Here is a 16,430-nt window from a genome sequence, read left to right on the forward strand (position 1 = left end):
CATGTGAATAGCCCCAATGTGTGTGTTCTCTGGTCATAGTTTGCTGGCAACACAGATGGGGGGAGCAGTTACTGTCTAGAGAGATGCTGGAGCTTTATTCTGTCTGGGAGAGATGCCATTGCTCTGTAAGAGGGTGCCGTTGCTTAGGGGCAAGTGGCAAGCAGTCGGTGCGTGCTCCTTAGGAGTTCTCTCCCATCTCCCCAAACTTCTGTCTCTGGGCGGGTTGCAACATAAAACAAATTCAGACAAAAACCAAAACCTTAAAAACAATTTAAAATCACAGTGGAAGAAACCTTGGTGGACTTTTTTAGTTGTCAGTGATGGGGAGGCTCTTATTTCAACAGGGAGCACATTCCACACAGTCCCAGAGAGATCTTGGGTGATTGTATTGTTGTGCTTCCATACTTTCCAGCTGCAAAATGGCAGCAATTGTATAAATCCTACATAATGGACATATATGAAGTAGATGTCAAATCTGTAACAAATTCCTAAAAAACGTGCTGGTTTTTGAATCTGTGCCATGAGTGCAATGGTAAACCCCTCCTGTATTCTACCAAAGATAAGCACAGAGTGCAGTGGTCGCCAGGAGTTGACACCAACTTGACGGCACATTTTCTGTTCTCTGGTCTTGGATCATGATGATAAAGAACTGAATTGAACGTACATATGCATTTTATTTGCCATGCTGTGCATGAGTTGTGGATCTGCTGCTGTGCTCTAGGGCTGTTTGTACATTCAAATTTGGATTGTTAGCCCTGCCCTTGTTAGCTGGACAGTTAGGCTTGTAGACTCCACGAGGCTCCTGGATTGTCCCAAAGTCCATCAGCTGTGTCCATATTTTCTTCTGCAAAATGAGAGAGGATATGCTACTATGCCATAACTATTTGTGTGAAGGGGACGGCCGGGGCTGTCATGCTTGGTGCCATCACAGCAGTCTTTTCTTTGAGCTGCTGCAATCATATTTCAGAGTGGCCATGTGAACCTTTTAAAAAGTTCTGGTCCTCACACACAGCACATCCATAGGAGCAGTTGTGCCCTGTGTGTTGTGTCTCATCCAGGCCTCGCAGAAGCCTCTGAAAGCTGCTATATATAGGGCCCATTATTGTGTTGTGGCAGGTGTAATGAGTAAATAACTAATTGCATGGATTGCCAATTGCACAGATGGATGTCATCCAATCAAAAACTGTGGTCTACCCGGGTTTGGGAGCTGTGTGTGAAAACCTGGGTAGCTTTTCCTCCTACCTTCCTTCCACACAATCACGTCTCCCCAGGTTTTCCTCTTGCCTTGCTTCCACACAACCGAAAACTGGGAGTAGACACAGCTCCCAAACCTTGGGTAGAAGGCAGTTTTTGATTGTGTGAAGGACCTAGACTGTGTGCTCACCCAACTTAGTGCATGTAATGTGGTTGGCCCAGAGCATCTCCTGTAGATGAGGACACACACCCCTTTTGTGCCAGCCTAGATTTACCAGCTACAATGGAATGAAGGCAGAAGAGAGGTGTGTGGACTTGACGTGATGTATCTATGTTCTGCTGTTAGCTGCATTCGGAGTTGAAGAACTAGAAGGCAGAAAGCAGATTGGAGACATCAGCAGCTTTTTACACAGACACTGTTTGAATTTAACATCTCATTTCTTTGCTACAATGTTGCTTATAGTTACCAGAGACCAGTCAGTGTGTGCTCACTTCCAGAGTGCTTGGACAAAATCCAATGCCCCACTCCCACAAAACACGTAGGGGCTGCACCAAAGGTAAACATTTTGGGTACAAATAGAGGCTGGGGGTATGCAGGTATACGGAGCAATTATCAGAGAAGCCCTCAAAAGTTTAATTTTTATAGGAGCCGATGAGGGTTCATATGTGGCTCATTCTAGATCCTGAGCACGAGGGAGATGCAAAGTGACTGTTCCATGCTCTGCAAAGACTCCCCCTGCCTTGGCGAGGGATGGGGCTGTTTTTCACGGGGGTGGGGGAGGAATGTTTGCAAAAGCAGTTTCAGCCATAAGGGACGGTCTCCTGACTGCTTCACACAACACGGCAGCAGGGAAGTAGGAGACAACAACCATCTCCTGGCGAGCATGCATTTCTGGTTCTGCCACTGCTTCCGTGTCTTGCAAGCCTGCCAATGCCGGGTAGAGAATGCCTAGTCCCCTCTGCTGCCCAACGTTACCCACCCAACTTCAAATGTAGCAGATATGCTCACGGGGAGCCAGTGGTTTTCTCTTACTTGCTCACAGCTGTGCTGCATGAAGCCGCCCTGTGTTTGGGTCAACGGGAGAGCACTGAAGCCAGCCTACTTCCCTAGCTTGGAATGGAGGATTGCCACCAAAGGCCATCTGAGTAGTTTAGTTTCTGCCCCGGTAAAGGCAAAGCCCCGCTGCTGGATTGGGGCACTAAAGAGCCCGACAGGCCTTAGTGCCAGGAGTAGGCCTTAAGAAACCACACATTCTTTCCTTCCAGGTTTCCTTGGCTAGAGCACATAAGCATTGTGTTCTGTTATACAGAGTATCAGATGTAAGTGTTTGCTTTTATTTAAGTCCAAATTAAAAGGATGGACTCTCCTTTCTTCTTCTTCAGGAAAGAACAGAACCACTCCACAAGACCTTCCAGAAAATTGAAGATCACTCCGTAGGGAATGGATTTGCATATTCACCAGTTGGTCAACAAAGCTGCTATCAAACACGGACTAGCTCTTTTTCTGATTGCAGTACTTCATCACCTGTACTAAATGAAGATGGCTACTATCAGAGTAGCTCTTCTGTTCCTAATACTTCATCACCTGTACTAAGTGAAGAATTGAAACAATACATTATAGCCATAGCTGTTCTTATTGTCTTCATATTCTTTGCTTGGTTTTTCCTTTGAGATCACCTTCATCAGGGGTTAGACTGCAGAAATATGTAGTAAGGGATCCTTTGAAGTTTCAGATTTTCTTTGTAGACATTTTCAATGTGATTTGCTAGAATAATTTTTGCAAAGTAGAAATGTATTGTTAGAATATGAAAAATAAATTTCTTGAATTTTGCTTACACTATTTTCTAATGTTTGTAACTGAACAGACTGCTAGGTTTCTTCTACCTTTTACTATCTTAATTATATCCCCTAGGAACATACTTCACTGTTTGGAGTATTTAACTACTAGCTGGGCCAAGCACAAAGCATCTGCGCCTCTAGTTCTCCCGCCGCTTTCTTCCCTCCGCCATCTTTCCCGCCTCGCCCGCAAGCCTGTTCGCTGGTGCTTTCCTCTCCCCCTGCCAGCAGCTTGCTCGCAAACTCTCATGAGAGCTGCCACACATGGGATTAGCAACAGGTACGCCTTAGAGAAATATATACAGATATACAATTACAAGGTTACAAGAAAATTAAGGGGTTTTTCCCCCCTTGGAATAATAAGTTGAACATAAAGTGGTTATTGATGCAGAGAATGTTCCGAGCTCGGAACAGAACGTCCTTTTAAAAGGGGTCCTATTCCAAGCTCGGAATGGAAAGACCACCATTTTGAATTTCAAAATGGACGTCTTTCTGGTCTGAGCATGTGTGGTGACCATTTGCATGGTGGTGCTGACCATGCAAATGGCCACAGCGCATGCACAGAGACCAGAAAGACTGCCATTTTTTAATCATTCCGTCAGAACAGCTGGCTCACTCAGTTGTTCCGAATGAGCTTGTCGCATATTTTGTGTTCCATTCTGAACTTGGAACGGAACACAAAATGCATTGTGTACACCCCTAAAAATGGATCTTAATCATTAATTCCCCCTTACCTTGTTACAATATGGACATTCACCAAATATGACGTTAAAGCTTTGTCGACTAGAAGGGAGACCACGTAGCCACTGTTGAGAAACACAAGGTTTTATTATCTGCTATACTTGAAGTCTGGGTGCTATTTGAGCACAAATAACCCCTAGGGTGAAGTTCCAGAAGGTCTTGTTTGTCAGAAGCCTCTGAGCCAAGATGGATAAGCTGGAATGCTTGGTTGCTAACGCAGAAATAGATATAGTGGGCATAACAGAAACATGGTGGAACAGTGAGAACCAGTGGGACATTGTTATCCCTGGGTATAAACTCTATAAAAAGGACAGGGAGGGGCGCCTTGAAGGAGGAGTAGCAATGTATGTTAAAGAAGGGATAGAATCTAACAAGTTAGAAAATCTAGGTGGACTGGAGTCCTCCACAGAAACCCTGTGGGTGACAATACAAGGCCTGAAAGGGTACATGCTACTGGGGATCTGCTATCGCCCTCCAGATCAAAACGCTGACAGTGACTGGGAGTTGGAGCAGAAAATCAGGGAGGCATCAAGGAGAGGCAGGGCTATAATAATGGGTGACTTCGATTACCCACACACAGACTGGGTAAATTCACAGTCAGGTAATGACAGAGAGGTCAAATTTCTAGATACACTGAATGACTGTACCCTAGAACAGTTGGTCTTCAAACCAACCAGAGATAAGGCAACTTTGGACTTGATCCTGAGTGGACCTGGTGCGTGATGTCAGTGTCATCAACCCTTTAGGGAACAGTGACCATAGTGCGATCAAATTCAGCATACATGCGGGGAGAGACCACCAAGGAAGTCTAACACAGATGTTTTGAATTTCAGAAGAGGAAACTTCTCCAAAATGAAGAGTATGGTGGAAAAAAAGCTGAAAGGGTTCATTCCAGAATGCATGGGGTTTACTCAAAACCACAATACTAGAAGCCCAGCTAGACTGTATACCCCAAAGGAGGAAAGGTACCACTAAGTCCAGGAGGTTGCCATCATGGCTAACAGGTACCGTCAAGGAAGCCATAAAAGGGAAGAAGACTTTTAAGGCTTTAAGAGGGGTTTGGTCAACTTCATGGAGGAGAGGTCTATCATCGGCTACAAGTTGGAGGACCAACTTCCAGCCTCAAAAGCAGGTTGCAGGGGAGTAAGTGAGAGGGCATGCCCTCAACTCCTCCCAGTGGCATCTGGTGGACCACTGTGTGAAAGAGGATACTGGACTAGATGGGCCTTGGGTCTGATTCAGTAGGGCTGTTTTTATGTTCTTAAGCTGGATACCACCACCCCGCAAGATATTTTTAGCTGCTGCAGTTTAGATTTTTAATATGTTGGCTAGATTCAATTTTTTTTGTAAACTACTTTCTGAATTTTGATGAAATGTGATATGCAAAATAAAGTTAATGAACATCTTATTACAAGTTTTAGGATAATACAGAACTATTCAGCTAAAAAGCTCCCAAAGAGACTTACCAAAAATTTAGAATAGGTCCTTATTCTACTATGTCACTCTTTAAGCACTTGGATTCTCACTGTCGTTTTGAGTTGCATAATCCACGTATGGAGAAACACAGACACACCCCAACAGATGCCTTACGAAACACTTCAGACGGTTTTACCTCATATAAACAAGCTTGATGGAAAGGCTGGCCACAGCGGGAGTCATCACAAACTTGGTCTGGAGTAACCCCATCAAGTCGATAAGCGTAACAGATCCCACAGTCCATAGAGAAGTCCTAGAGAATACAGGAAAACTTTGATATTTGCAGGGGTTCCATTCTGAGCGACAACCGTGGATACGGAATCAGTGAATATTGACGCATTGGGGCAATGGGGATTGGGGGTTCGGTTCCCAGTGGCGTTGGCAGTACCTTTTAAAACCAATGCTCTGAGGCGGGAGCAGCATCACAAACTATCTAGTTGCTATTTTGTAGAAAATAGGCCTTGGGTGATCATGTTTTACAGCAAAACATCAACTGTGAAATATCACAAAGTTCAATAGATTACAACTAGGGCTTTTCCACTTACCTATGAAGACTCAAACTCATAATAAAGGGTAAGTATGAGAGCATTTAATCCATTCTAAGTCACATTTGGATTCTTTATCAACTTCTTTCCCACTTTGTTAAGAGCAATGTTTGTTATTTCAAACCACTCTTGCCAATATATAATAAATATGTATTAAAATGTTTTTAAAATTTGACAAGTGATATTTTCAGACATCTTTGCTTACATGTAATGCTATTATTTTCCAGCAGTTACCATAAAATGCTTGTTATACTTTTGCCAGTCTATGATTCACATAACCATAGAGCAACTTACAGATTTTTCCAGAGTTTCTCGAGATGGAAAATCAATTTCTAAAACCTCTTTCAAATTTGATAATAAGCTGGTTTCTGGATCCCTGAAGAAGAGCAAAAGGTAATATGAACATTTTTAAAAAAAAAATCAACCAACTAAAAATCTATAACCAAACACACTTACCATAGATGTATGTTGTTGTTCAGCTTGACTTTCAAGGGGTTTACCACTGAAAAGAAAAGTAATGTGTTGACACGTTACACAAAAGCATTTTATCGAATTTATACAAATTTAACAATAAACTGTGAAAGAGAGTTACTTTAGGATGAACAGTAAGTGCTAATAAAATATTCCACATAGGAGTTTAGTTACATTCAAAAGTTTTATGCCAGTTTTAGAACTGGCTGTGCAATTACACACACAGTCAATTCTCGGTGTTTGAACATTTATTTATTTTTCAGTTGATACCCTGCTTTTTGCTACAAAAAGCTCCTTGGATAGCTGTATCCACCCCCAGCACAGTACTTCCAGTGACTGTTGCTGGTGTCTATCTTATGTTTCTGTTTAGATTCTGAGCCCTTTGAGGATAGGGAGCCATCTTCTTATTTATTATTACTCTATGGAAACCACTTTGGAAACTTTTGTTGAAGAGTGGTATATAAATAGTAGTAGTAGTTGTATATTTGATAGCCTACACAACAATGGCACTCAACCAAGTAGGCATCCTGTATTCTACAGTACTGACCATTGCAAACCCATTAATAGGTTTTCAACAAGCAATGGCTTTGTGCATGTATTTATACTACTTATCATGCCCTCAAATTTACTCTAGGATCCGAGGACAACCAAAATACTGTGCAATGGTACATCAGCCTAGTAATGTTGCAAGCCTGGAAGTTGCACAACTGCAAAAACTGTGCAAGTGACATTACAAAAGACTCAGCCCAATGGAAATAATAAGTTAACTTTTGTGTAACAGCATTCACACAATTAGTGTAACCTGTGGGCTTTCAATGTTACTAGGCTAATACATATTACAGGGTGTGTCAGTTCATACCACATGCATGCACCAAGCCTATATTTATTTATTTATTTATTTGATTTATATACCACCCTTCCAAAATGGCTCAGGGCGGTTCACAATTAAAACAAGCCACTAAAACAATAAAAAGCTAAAACAAATTAAAAACAATATAGCAATTAACAATTTAAAAATATTTTAAAACAGCAATTAAACAATTTACAGTAATTAAAAGCCCCAAAATCGGGTTAAAATTTTTAAAAACCCTGGAAAGCCAGGCCAAACAAATACGTTTTAAGGGCTCTCCTGAAGGCTAATAGAGAATTCAGATTACAGATTTCCGCAGGGAGCGCATTCCACAGCCCCGGAGCAGCCATAGAGAAGGCCCGCCTCTGAGTCGCCACCAGACGAGCTGGTGGTAACTGGAGACGAACCTCCTCAGATGACCTTAATGTGCGGTGGGGATCACACAGAAGAAGGCGCTCTCTAAGGTAACTCGGGCCTAAGCTGTTCAGGGCTTTAAAGGTAATCACCAGCACTTTGTATTTTGCCCAGAAACATATCGGCAGCCAGTGCAATTGTTTCAAAATAGGTGTAATATGGTCTCTCCGGGTTACCCCAGAGACCAATCTGGCTGCCGCATTCTGAACTAATTGAAGTTTCCGAACTACGTACAAAGGCAGCCCCACGTAAAGCGCATTGCAATAATCAAGCCAGGAGGTTACCAGCTGGTGCACCACTGTTTTGAGGTCATCCTCCTCAAGGAATGGACGCAGCTGTCGAATCAGCCAAAGCTGATAGAAAGCACTCCTGGCCATGGCCTCCACCTGAGAAACCAGGGTGAGGCCTGGGTCCAGGAGTACTCCCAAGCTGCACACCTGCTCCTTCTGGGGGAGTGTAACCCATCCAGCACAGGGAGATCTAACTCACTCCTCAGATTCTGAGCCCCCACAATGAGCACCTCCGTCTTGCTTGGATTCAGCTTCAATTTGTTCTCCCTCATCCAGCCCATTACTGCCTGTAGGCAGGCATTTAAAGAGTGAGTGCCATTTCCTGAAGATGAAAAGGAAAAGTAGATTTGGGTGTCATCAACATACTGATAACACCCAGCACCAAATCTCCTGATGACCTCACCCAGCGGTTTCATGTAGATATTGAAAAGCATTGGTGACAGAATGGAGCCCTGAGGGATTCCATATAACAGCTCCTGCTTTGAGGAGCGACTGTCACCAAGCTCCACCATCTGGGATCTACCCGAGAGATAGGAACGGAACCACTGCAAAGCAGTGCCCCCTATTCCCAACTCCTCCAGGTGACCCAGAAGGATACCATGGTAGATGGTATCGAACGCCGCCGAGAGATCCAAGAGGACCAACAGAGTCACACTCCCTCTGTCGATTCCCCGCTAAAGGTCATCCATCAGGCCGACCAAGGCTGTCACAACCCCATAGCCAGCCCTAAAGCCAGTTTGAAATGGGTCTAGATAATCAGTTTCCTCCAAAACCGCCTGGAGCTGGTTAGCCACCACCCTCTCGATTACCTTGCCCAGCCAGGGGAGATTGGAGATTGGCCTATAACTATCCATCGCTGAGGGATCCAGGGTAGGCTTCTTCAGAAGAGGTCAAACTATTGCCTCCTTCAAACAAGGAGGCACCCTACCCTCCCCCAGCAATGCATTTATGATATTAACTAGGCCATCTCCAACAATCTCTCTGCTAGATCGAAGCAGCCAGGTCGGGCAAGCATCCAGAGAACAAGTGGTAGGCCGTACCGCTCCAAGCAGCTTGTCCATGTCATCAGGAGTCACAGATTGAAACCGATGCAACCTAACATTGCAAGAGGGATTGCTGGATACCTCCCTCACAGACCCTGCAGAAATAGTGGAGTCCAAGTTGGCCTGAATACAGGAGATTTTATTCGCAAAGAACCCACTAAAGGCGTCACAGCAGAGTGTCTCTGGGAGCTGATTTGAGGCAGAAGGAGCAGAGATTATACTCCTCACCACCCTGGATAACTCTGCCGTACGTGAACTGGCAGACGCAATGCACGCCAACCAAAAACGCTTTTTAGCTGCGCGCACTGCCATTGCATAGGTCTTCAAATGGGTTCTATGCTGCATCCTGTCAGATTCGAGCCGAGTTCTCCTCCACTTGCGTTCCAGTCACCTACCAAGCTGCTTCATCCCCTGCAACTTCTCCGTGTACCAGGGGGCCATCTTAGAAGCAGGCCTGGAGGGACGCTTAGGAGCGATAATATCTACTGCCCTGGTGAGTTCTCTATTCCATGTTTCCACCAGGGCATCGACAGAATAACTGCCCGCACCAACATCGAAACCCTTCAAGGCCTTTTGGAAACCTGCTGGGTCCAGCAGCCTTTTTGGGCGGACCATCCTAATAGGTCCATCACCCCTGCAGGGGTGGATTGTGACCGTGATACCAACTTTAACCAGGTAGTGATCCGTCCATGACAATGGGGTAACCACCGGATTCCCCACCCACGGAACACCCCCCTGATCCGAACAGAAGACCAAATCCAGTGTGTGGCCGGCAACATGAGTTGGTTCAAAAATTAATTGGGATAGGCCCAGAGTTGTCATGGCCGCTATGAACTCCTGAGCCGCACCAGACAAGCCAGTCCCAAAGTGGATATTGAAGTCCCCCAGCACCAAAAGCCTGGGGGACTCCAACACCAACTCCACGACCAGCTCAGTTAGGGAGTCAGTTGGGCAGTGGGGTGAACGGTACACCAACAGAATCCCCAATCTACCCCTAGTTCCCAGCCTGAAGAATACACACTCAATATAGGTCAACTGTCTCACAGGGGCCCTGGGAAGGGAGATAGTATTTTTATGGACCACAGCCACTCCACCCCACCCCCCCGCCCACTTCCCCTAACCTGCTCCACAACAGATTAACCTGGAGGGAGAAGCTGAGCCCACACTGGGCCACTCGCTTCCCCCAACCAGGTCTCAGTTATACATGCCAGGTCAGCTCCCTCATCCATGATCAGATCATGAACAATTTCGGGCTTTTTTTGAACTGACCTGGCATTACAAAGGAGCAAGGTCAGGCTCTGTGGGTAGTTGGTGCTGCTCCCCAAGGCCTGAGAGTTGTCAGAACAGTTGGAAGTAGAAATAGTTACTAGATTACTAATTTCTCTTCCCCTGTAACGGCGAGCTGTTCTGCCAGCGCCAATTCTTCTATTCCCCACCACTACAGCAATAGCTGCCCCAAGGCTGCCAGGCGCACCCCCTGCATCATCCCCCTCAGGAGAGCCCAAACACATCTTATCAACTAGGCCTGGCACAACTCAGGGCAATAAAAACAGCACATGTCCCAAAAAACTCCACCCACCCACAAAAGAACCATCCCCCAGCCCTCAGTCCCACCCCCGAAGGCCCGGCCCCAAAGGCTGGCCCCCTTTGGCGGCCGGATTCCGGCCACACCACCAGCGTGTCTTCAGCAGGATTTATGTGATGGGTGTGAGAATGGGTGATGGGTGTGAGAATGGCATGTCCATACCACGGTTATAGGCACATTTGCAGAAGCTGCGATGCTTTCTGGGGGCATGCAACTGTTGACATATTATGTAATCAGATTAATGTATCTGCCTGGTGGAAACTGAAATCACCAAATAAAAAATGCTGCCTTGATTGGGCATTTAAGTATGTGCACCATCTGGATTTTGTATCATAATGCTGCTAAATTATGTCAACTAAAGAGTAGGGATGTGCATTAACAGTTTGAAGTGAACAGGGCCACTGTGACTTGGGCCGGTTTGAATGGTTTGATCATGAACCGGACCAGCCTCTAGGAAAGGGGGCCAGTCTGTGATTGAACTGAACCAAACCCGGTTCATGGCAGGCTGGTTTGAGCCAGGCTCGATTAGGGCAGTGATTGAGGGATGAGAGATCTTTTAAAAGTAAAGGAGATGGCCCCGTCTTACTGATTGTACTGAAGCTTAGCAGCAGCTCCCACCAGTAGCCCGCGCGTGGTGGTGGCGCAGCTCCAGTAGTAACCTGGCTTCTGCGCAAGATCCCCCACCCCTTGGCACCACCCTCACCCTTCAGTCACTGCCCTAATCAAGCCCGGCCTGAACTGGTTAACTGGTTTGAGGATCCAAATTCGGACCAAACCGCCAAAAACAGTCTGTGCACATTGCTGCTAAAGAGCATCCAATATAATTTGCCCCTTCTGCTATAATTCTCGTTATCTTATCAAAAACAAGCAACGATGTTTTATCACAAACAAGAAACAACAGTGGCAAAAACTCCAATGCTGCTGAACTGGCATACACGACTCAAGTGGAGTTGGGTGTAAAAGAGAAAAGGAAAGAGAAGAGGCCCTATCCCTACATCACAATGTTGCTTCAGCTTCATGGAACAGCTGGAATTCTAGGAACACTTAACTTCCCCCTGAGAAAAACAGTACCAGTGAATAGGAAAGATGGCTTTCCCTCAGGAGGTCCTAAACCCTGAGCTTCTCCTGGGGCTGGGGTGGGTCGCGTTCAGCCTGGTGTAGCCATGCATATCTTTTTGGTTCTTTTTACTACAATTCCTGCAATCCCCCAATTTTTTAAAATTATAAAGAAACATCCATAAGATCTCTTCACTAGTCAAGGCATAGCTAATCTATGTTAGGTGATCCCAAGTATGCTCTCTTGCTAAAGTCGTAGGAGAGCCTGGGCTCACAGAAAGCCAGGATGGCCTGACAACCACAAGTGCAGAGTGGTGTGGGGGAACTCAGCAGGAGGACCCTGATATCTCCCCCCAGCCAACAGGAGAATCCAGGAAAGCCAACACAGACCTGGACATGGGGGTTAAACATGGGAGAGTGGGGGGAGGAATGACACAGCACTGAAAAGCCAAGGGGAGGGGAGGGGGGAGTCTCAAAGATGCTGTATATTTAAGATCTATTTTGAAGACTGGTTATTTTAGTGTAATGTATATAGGCAATCAGGGAATAGGCAGCCCATCTCGGCATACGTGGGGGGAATACGAATGTATCCATGGTTCAGGGATCAACCACGACCATACTTGTAAAGGGGAATCTGGCAAGGATTCCCCTTTGCAAGTAAAGGGCTTGGGTTGGAGGGGGCAAAGGGAAAGGAGGCAGCACTTAACCCTTAAAAGCTGCCGTGGAGGACAGTGGGATCATGGCAGAGGTGGCACATTTTACCTGCTAAAATCACTGCAGATGACAGCAGAGGCAGCAGCAACAATGGCAGGGATTGCATAGAGGCAGCGGCATATTTTGCTTTTTCAAATTGCCGTTAGGCACTTGCAGCAGCAGGGAATTGTGGTGGAGGCAGCAACGGGGACTCCTCCTCCCTTCAAGCCTCTCATCCAACTGACCATGGGGGCTAGTGTGCATCCCATTTCGGGCCTCTCTGAGCACGTGCACAGGCTCGGAGAGGCCCAAAATGGGATGCAGACTGGCTCCCACGATCAGTCGGAAGAGAGGCTTGGAGGGAGGAGTCCCTGTTGCTGCTCGGGGGCAGGGGGCAGATGACACCTCTCTGTGTTGTTGCAGCTAAAATGAACTTTTTCAATCAGGATGGCAATACATTAAGCAATGCAAAGTAGTTTTGCAGTATGTTGAATCTTCAATGTTCTCCTGAGCAACATGTGCAATTTTCTGAAAATCAAGTTCAGTGATGTGGTCTGAAACAGCTAAACTCAATTTCCTATAAAGTTAACTACAGTGAGCATAAGCTAATATACACCGTGACAGAAAAGTTCCTCTAATTGACAACATGGGTTTTTATGAGAAGTCACCCTACCGTGGTCTGCTCCAAGAAAGGAACACTCAGGAAGCATCGTTGGGTGTCTGGGATCTACATCAATATTAATTGAAACGTTGTTTCCTGAAACAGATGCGTATGGCTGTAGATATCTCAACAGAAATAGAAATATTCAACAGAAATATGGCTTTATGCTTCCTCACCTAAACTCAACATGAACATAATCCATAAGAATGGCCTTAGTCCACACTTTGAGCCCAAAACACCGTGCCTAACATTTCTAAAACAAACCTACAGTGTGAACTAGAACTTTCCTTGGTTTAATATTTACTGCTGCCACAACCTCTAAGCAGCTTTTCTATTTACTTCTTCCATTCCACTTCTCAATCTTTATTCCTTATTTACAGCAACCCACATACCCCACAGTATCCCGTGGGTGGTTTCCACACCACCCACAATGTCGCAAGCATTTAAAACAAAATTGACACCATTGTGCAAGAGTACAAACGCATAAAAATTGAAAACACAGCTACACAGCACTACGGCCATTGAAAATAGTGTTGTGCAGCTGCATTTGCATATTTTTCTGCATTTGTGCAGGACTACTCTTGCACAATGATGCCAATCTTCTTTTAAATGCCCACAGCAGCATGGGCAGTTCAGAAACAGTCTGTGGCACACAACATGGTAAGTAAGCCAGTGTAGCAGCAGCAGCAGCAGCAGGCTTGCAACAGTTAAATCAATTAAAAACATTTTAACCGATTAAAAAGGTGCTCCCAATAAAACAGAATTTTTAAGAACATGTTTTATTGCAAATATTTGAAAAACGATGGACGACAGGCATGAGAGGAATAACTTGAGAGGAATCACAGCAGGCACTATTTTATGATAGCGCCTGCGCTGTGACATATGCATGTATCAAGATGTACATTAGAGATGTGCAAATTGAATCGAGTTGAATCGATTCAAGCTTGAATCAGGCAATTTTGAGTTATTCGAACTCAAACTGAATCACACTTAGAATAAAGGGCCTGATTTGAGTTCAAATCGAATCGATCCTGATTTGAATCGAATCGATTTCCTGATCCCGTTTCAAGCGGCCATTTTGTCTCCATGGTTTTCCCTTGCTGATTGGTTTTCTGGCATTGGCTTCCAGTTGGCTTAAGAGCTCCTTGCTTCTTGGTTGGCTTATCATACAAATCAAGTGCTGTCATGGGCAACTGTGCCCCATTGGCTGGGGGGGAGCTTGAGGGATTTTCAAAATGTATTTAAGGGGACAGCTTCGAGCCAGAGAGACAGACACTTTGTGCCTTAGGAGAGAAGGATCAGAGAGAGAAGCAGCAGCTCACCACTGGTGGTGGCCTGTAGTTCATCTGTTTTTGCTTTCCTTGCAAACTTTCCTTGTTTATTTTATTTCTATTTCTATTTTTAATTTTAATTGTACTAGCAGCCCCAGTGGCTTTATCTGGGTGCTGCCACTTTGAATTTTTTTAATTTTGATTGCCCCCCTTCTTACTTGTAGCCAGCCCACAGTGGCTTTAATAACTGGGGTGCTGTGCTGATATTTTATTTTATTGCAGCCCCAAGCTGCACCTTTGCTGCTGCTATGTGCCATAGCAAATCATTGTTTATTTCTGTAGGTTGGTGTGTTGAATTCTGTTTCCCTTTTGGGGGGGCAGGGGGGTTTGTTTGTTTTTTGTTTTATTTTGAGGGTGGGTGGATGCCTGACTGGCAAATGATTCTATGGGGAGTTTGGGGAAATGTTAAAAATTTATTTAAAATCACCTGCTTGCCCATTTCCATTGTGGGTTGGGTGGTAGGTAGCCCATCATGCCCTACCACCCAACCCACCTTGATGTCCCTAGGACCTACCCATGGGGAACAATGGGTGATTTGAGTTCCCCATTATTCCCTATGGACAAATAACTTAAATTGTTTTGAGCTGATATGTTGAGAGGCCGCTGTTTCAACAAATCGATTCAAGTATTTAGCGATTCAAGTTCGAACAGAATCACAAAATCCTATTCATGCACAACTCTACTAAGAACAGAGAAGCCTGTTTTTTCAGAGCTATTGTTTTACTTATAAGCAAATTTAATCAATGGAGTGACCACCTATTAATGAAATAGGTGTATATGGCAGTTTACATGTGAGGAAAAGAGTCCCTGCCTTGAGGAACTCACAATCTAAACATTATTTGATACTAAACTGCTCAAGAACCATATTAGATTTAATAACTGCTATTCATCAATGCATACTGTTTACAACAGCATTTAAACATGAACATAATTTTTTGCTTTTCTGTTTTTTAAATCTCTATTAACTTGGAGTCAACACAAAATTATGCTTTTTATTCTTCTTACCAACTGCAATTCTTCGCATTGTGGCACTCCGTGTGGGTTTTTCTGGCTCAATTACCCAGGTCTTCTCATCAATTTCATCTAGAGCATTCCAAAACTCCTTCAATGATTCTAATGCAGCCAAGAACTGACTATGAATGCTTAATAAGGAGCTCTAAAAGAGAAGGAAATTGTAACAAATTTTATAGATGGCACTTTACCAACAGCAATAGAGAATAATTTTTAAAATATATATATATTATAGCCTGTCCTAGCATTTTAAAGTCTAACTGTAAAATATGTGGCAAAAAACCTGATCTTTCTCTATATTTTTTCTTCAAATAGTCTTTAAAAGTATGAGCCACACTAATTCTGTACATTTGTGGCTACTTTTAGACTTGCAATTCAAACTCCCTTTAAAACGTATTTCTGATCCAAAATATTCCATGTTCAAAGTAGGAAATAACCCAAGACATTTCGCATATTTTTTTCATTCAAAGTAAAAGCCTATAACTTTTTATGCCACTAATAAATACAGGTTACTCACATGTAAGGTTGGTTCTTCTAGTGGTCATTAGGGATGTGCACGGTCCGGAGAAGTCCGGACCGGCACCGAAGGGGGGCCTTGTTTTTAGGGCGGGGAGGGCTTGCTTAGCCCTCCCGCCTCCTTGCCCCCGCCAGCGCCCGTATTTAACATTATAGGGGCGCTGGAAACCAGCCGCCCCCCCCGCCACCGCCGCCGCCGCGAAATCACTCTTAAAAACATCCAGCCCTCCCTCCCTCCCAGCTAGCTGCCCCTTCTTACCCCCGGCGGGTAGACCGGGCCTCCGGAGAACGGCGTGGTTTGCGGCGCGCGCAAGCCACCATTCTCCCGGAGGCCTTCCTAGCGAGAGGAGCTCTGTGCCGGAGCTCCTCTCGCTTAGTATCTACCGACCGGGTGAGCGACTGGGTGCGTGGGTGGGGGGGCGGGCGGGCAGCTAGCTGGGAGGGAGGGAGGGCTGGATGTTTTTAAGAGTGATTTCGCGGCGGTGGCGGGGGGGGGGGGCGGCTGGTTTCCAGCGCCCCTATAATGTTAAATACGGGCGCTGGCGGGGGCAAGGAGGCGGGAGGGCTAAGCAAGCCCTCCCCGCCCTTAAAGATATACCCCCCACCCGGACCCGAACCAGCCCAGTCCGAACCGGTCCGGCAGTTCGGCCATTCTTTGGAATGGCCGCCGGACCGGTTCGGGCACACCACTAGTGGTCATCTGTACTTCTACACAAA

The 16,430-nt window shown here is 45.3% G+C and overlaps 2 protein-coding genes across 8 annotated transcripts in view; one reads left to right on the forward strand and one right to left on the reverse strand.

Moving 5' to 3' along the window:
* The window catches only part of VRK2 (VRK serine/threonine kinase 2), a 90,300-nt gene extending 87,269 nt beyond the window's left edge, over nt 1-3,031 (forward strand). For 2 of the 5 annotated variants that reach the window (XM_053246524.1, XM_053246561.1), the window contains 2 exons: nt 1,658-1,751; nt 2,578-3,031. In XM_053246524.1, coding sequence (XP_053102499.1) covers nt 1,658-1,751; nt 2,578-2,865 — 382 coding nt within the window. In that variant the 3' untranslated portion in view covers nt 2,866-3,031. The remainder of the gene's footprint in view (nt 1-1,657; nt 1,752-2,577) is intronic. The other 3 variants (XM_053246541.1, XM_053246550.1, XM_053246531.1) reach the window with 3 other exon arrangements.
* Nucleotides 2,509-16,430, reverse strand: part of FANCL (FA complementation group L) — a 60,690-nt gene continuing 46,768 nt past the window's right edge. For all 3 annotated transcript variants that reach the window (XM_053246594.1, XM_053246584.1, XM_053246604.1), the window contains 7 exons: nt 15,192-15,342; nt 12,868-12,951; nt 6,249-6,294; nt 6,087-6,168; nt 5,384-5,500; nt 3,765-3,836; nt 2,509-2,959 (listed from right to left, as the gene is read on the reverse strand). In XM_053246594.1, the coding sequence (XP_053102569.1) occupies nt 2,924-2,959; nt 3,765-3,836; nt 5,384-5,500; nt 6,087-6,168; nt 6,249-6,294; nt 12,868-12,951; nt 15,192-15,342 (588 nt within the window). In that variant the 3' untranslated portion in view covers nt 2,509-2,923. The remainder of the gene's footprint in view (nt 2,960-3,764; nt 3,837-5,383; nt 5,501-6,086; nt 6,169-6,248; nt 6,295-12,867; nt 12,952-15,191; nt 15,343-16,430) is intronic.

Source organism: Hemicordylus capensis, chromosome 1 (genome assembly GCF_027244095.1).
Source record: "Hemicordylus capensis ecotype Gifberg chromosome 1, rHemCap1.1.pri, whole genome shotgun sequence".
Taxonomy (NCBI): Eukaryota; Metazoa; Chordata; class Lepidosauria; order Squamata; family Cordylidae; genus Hemicordylus; species Hemicordylus capensis.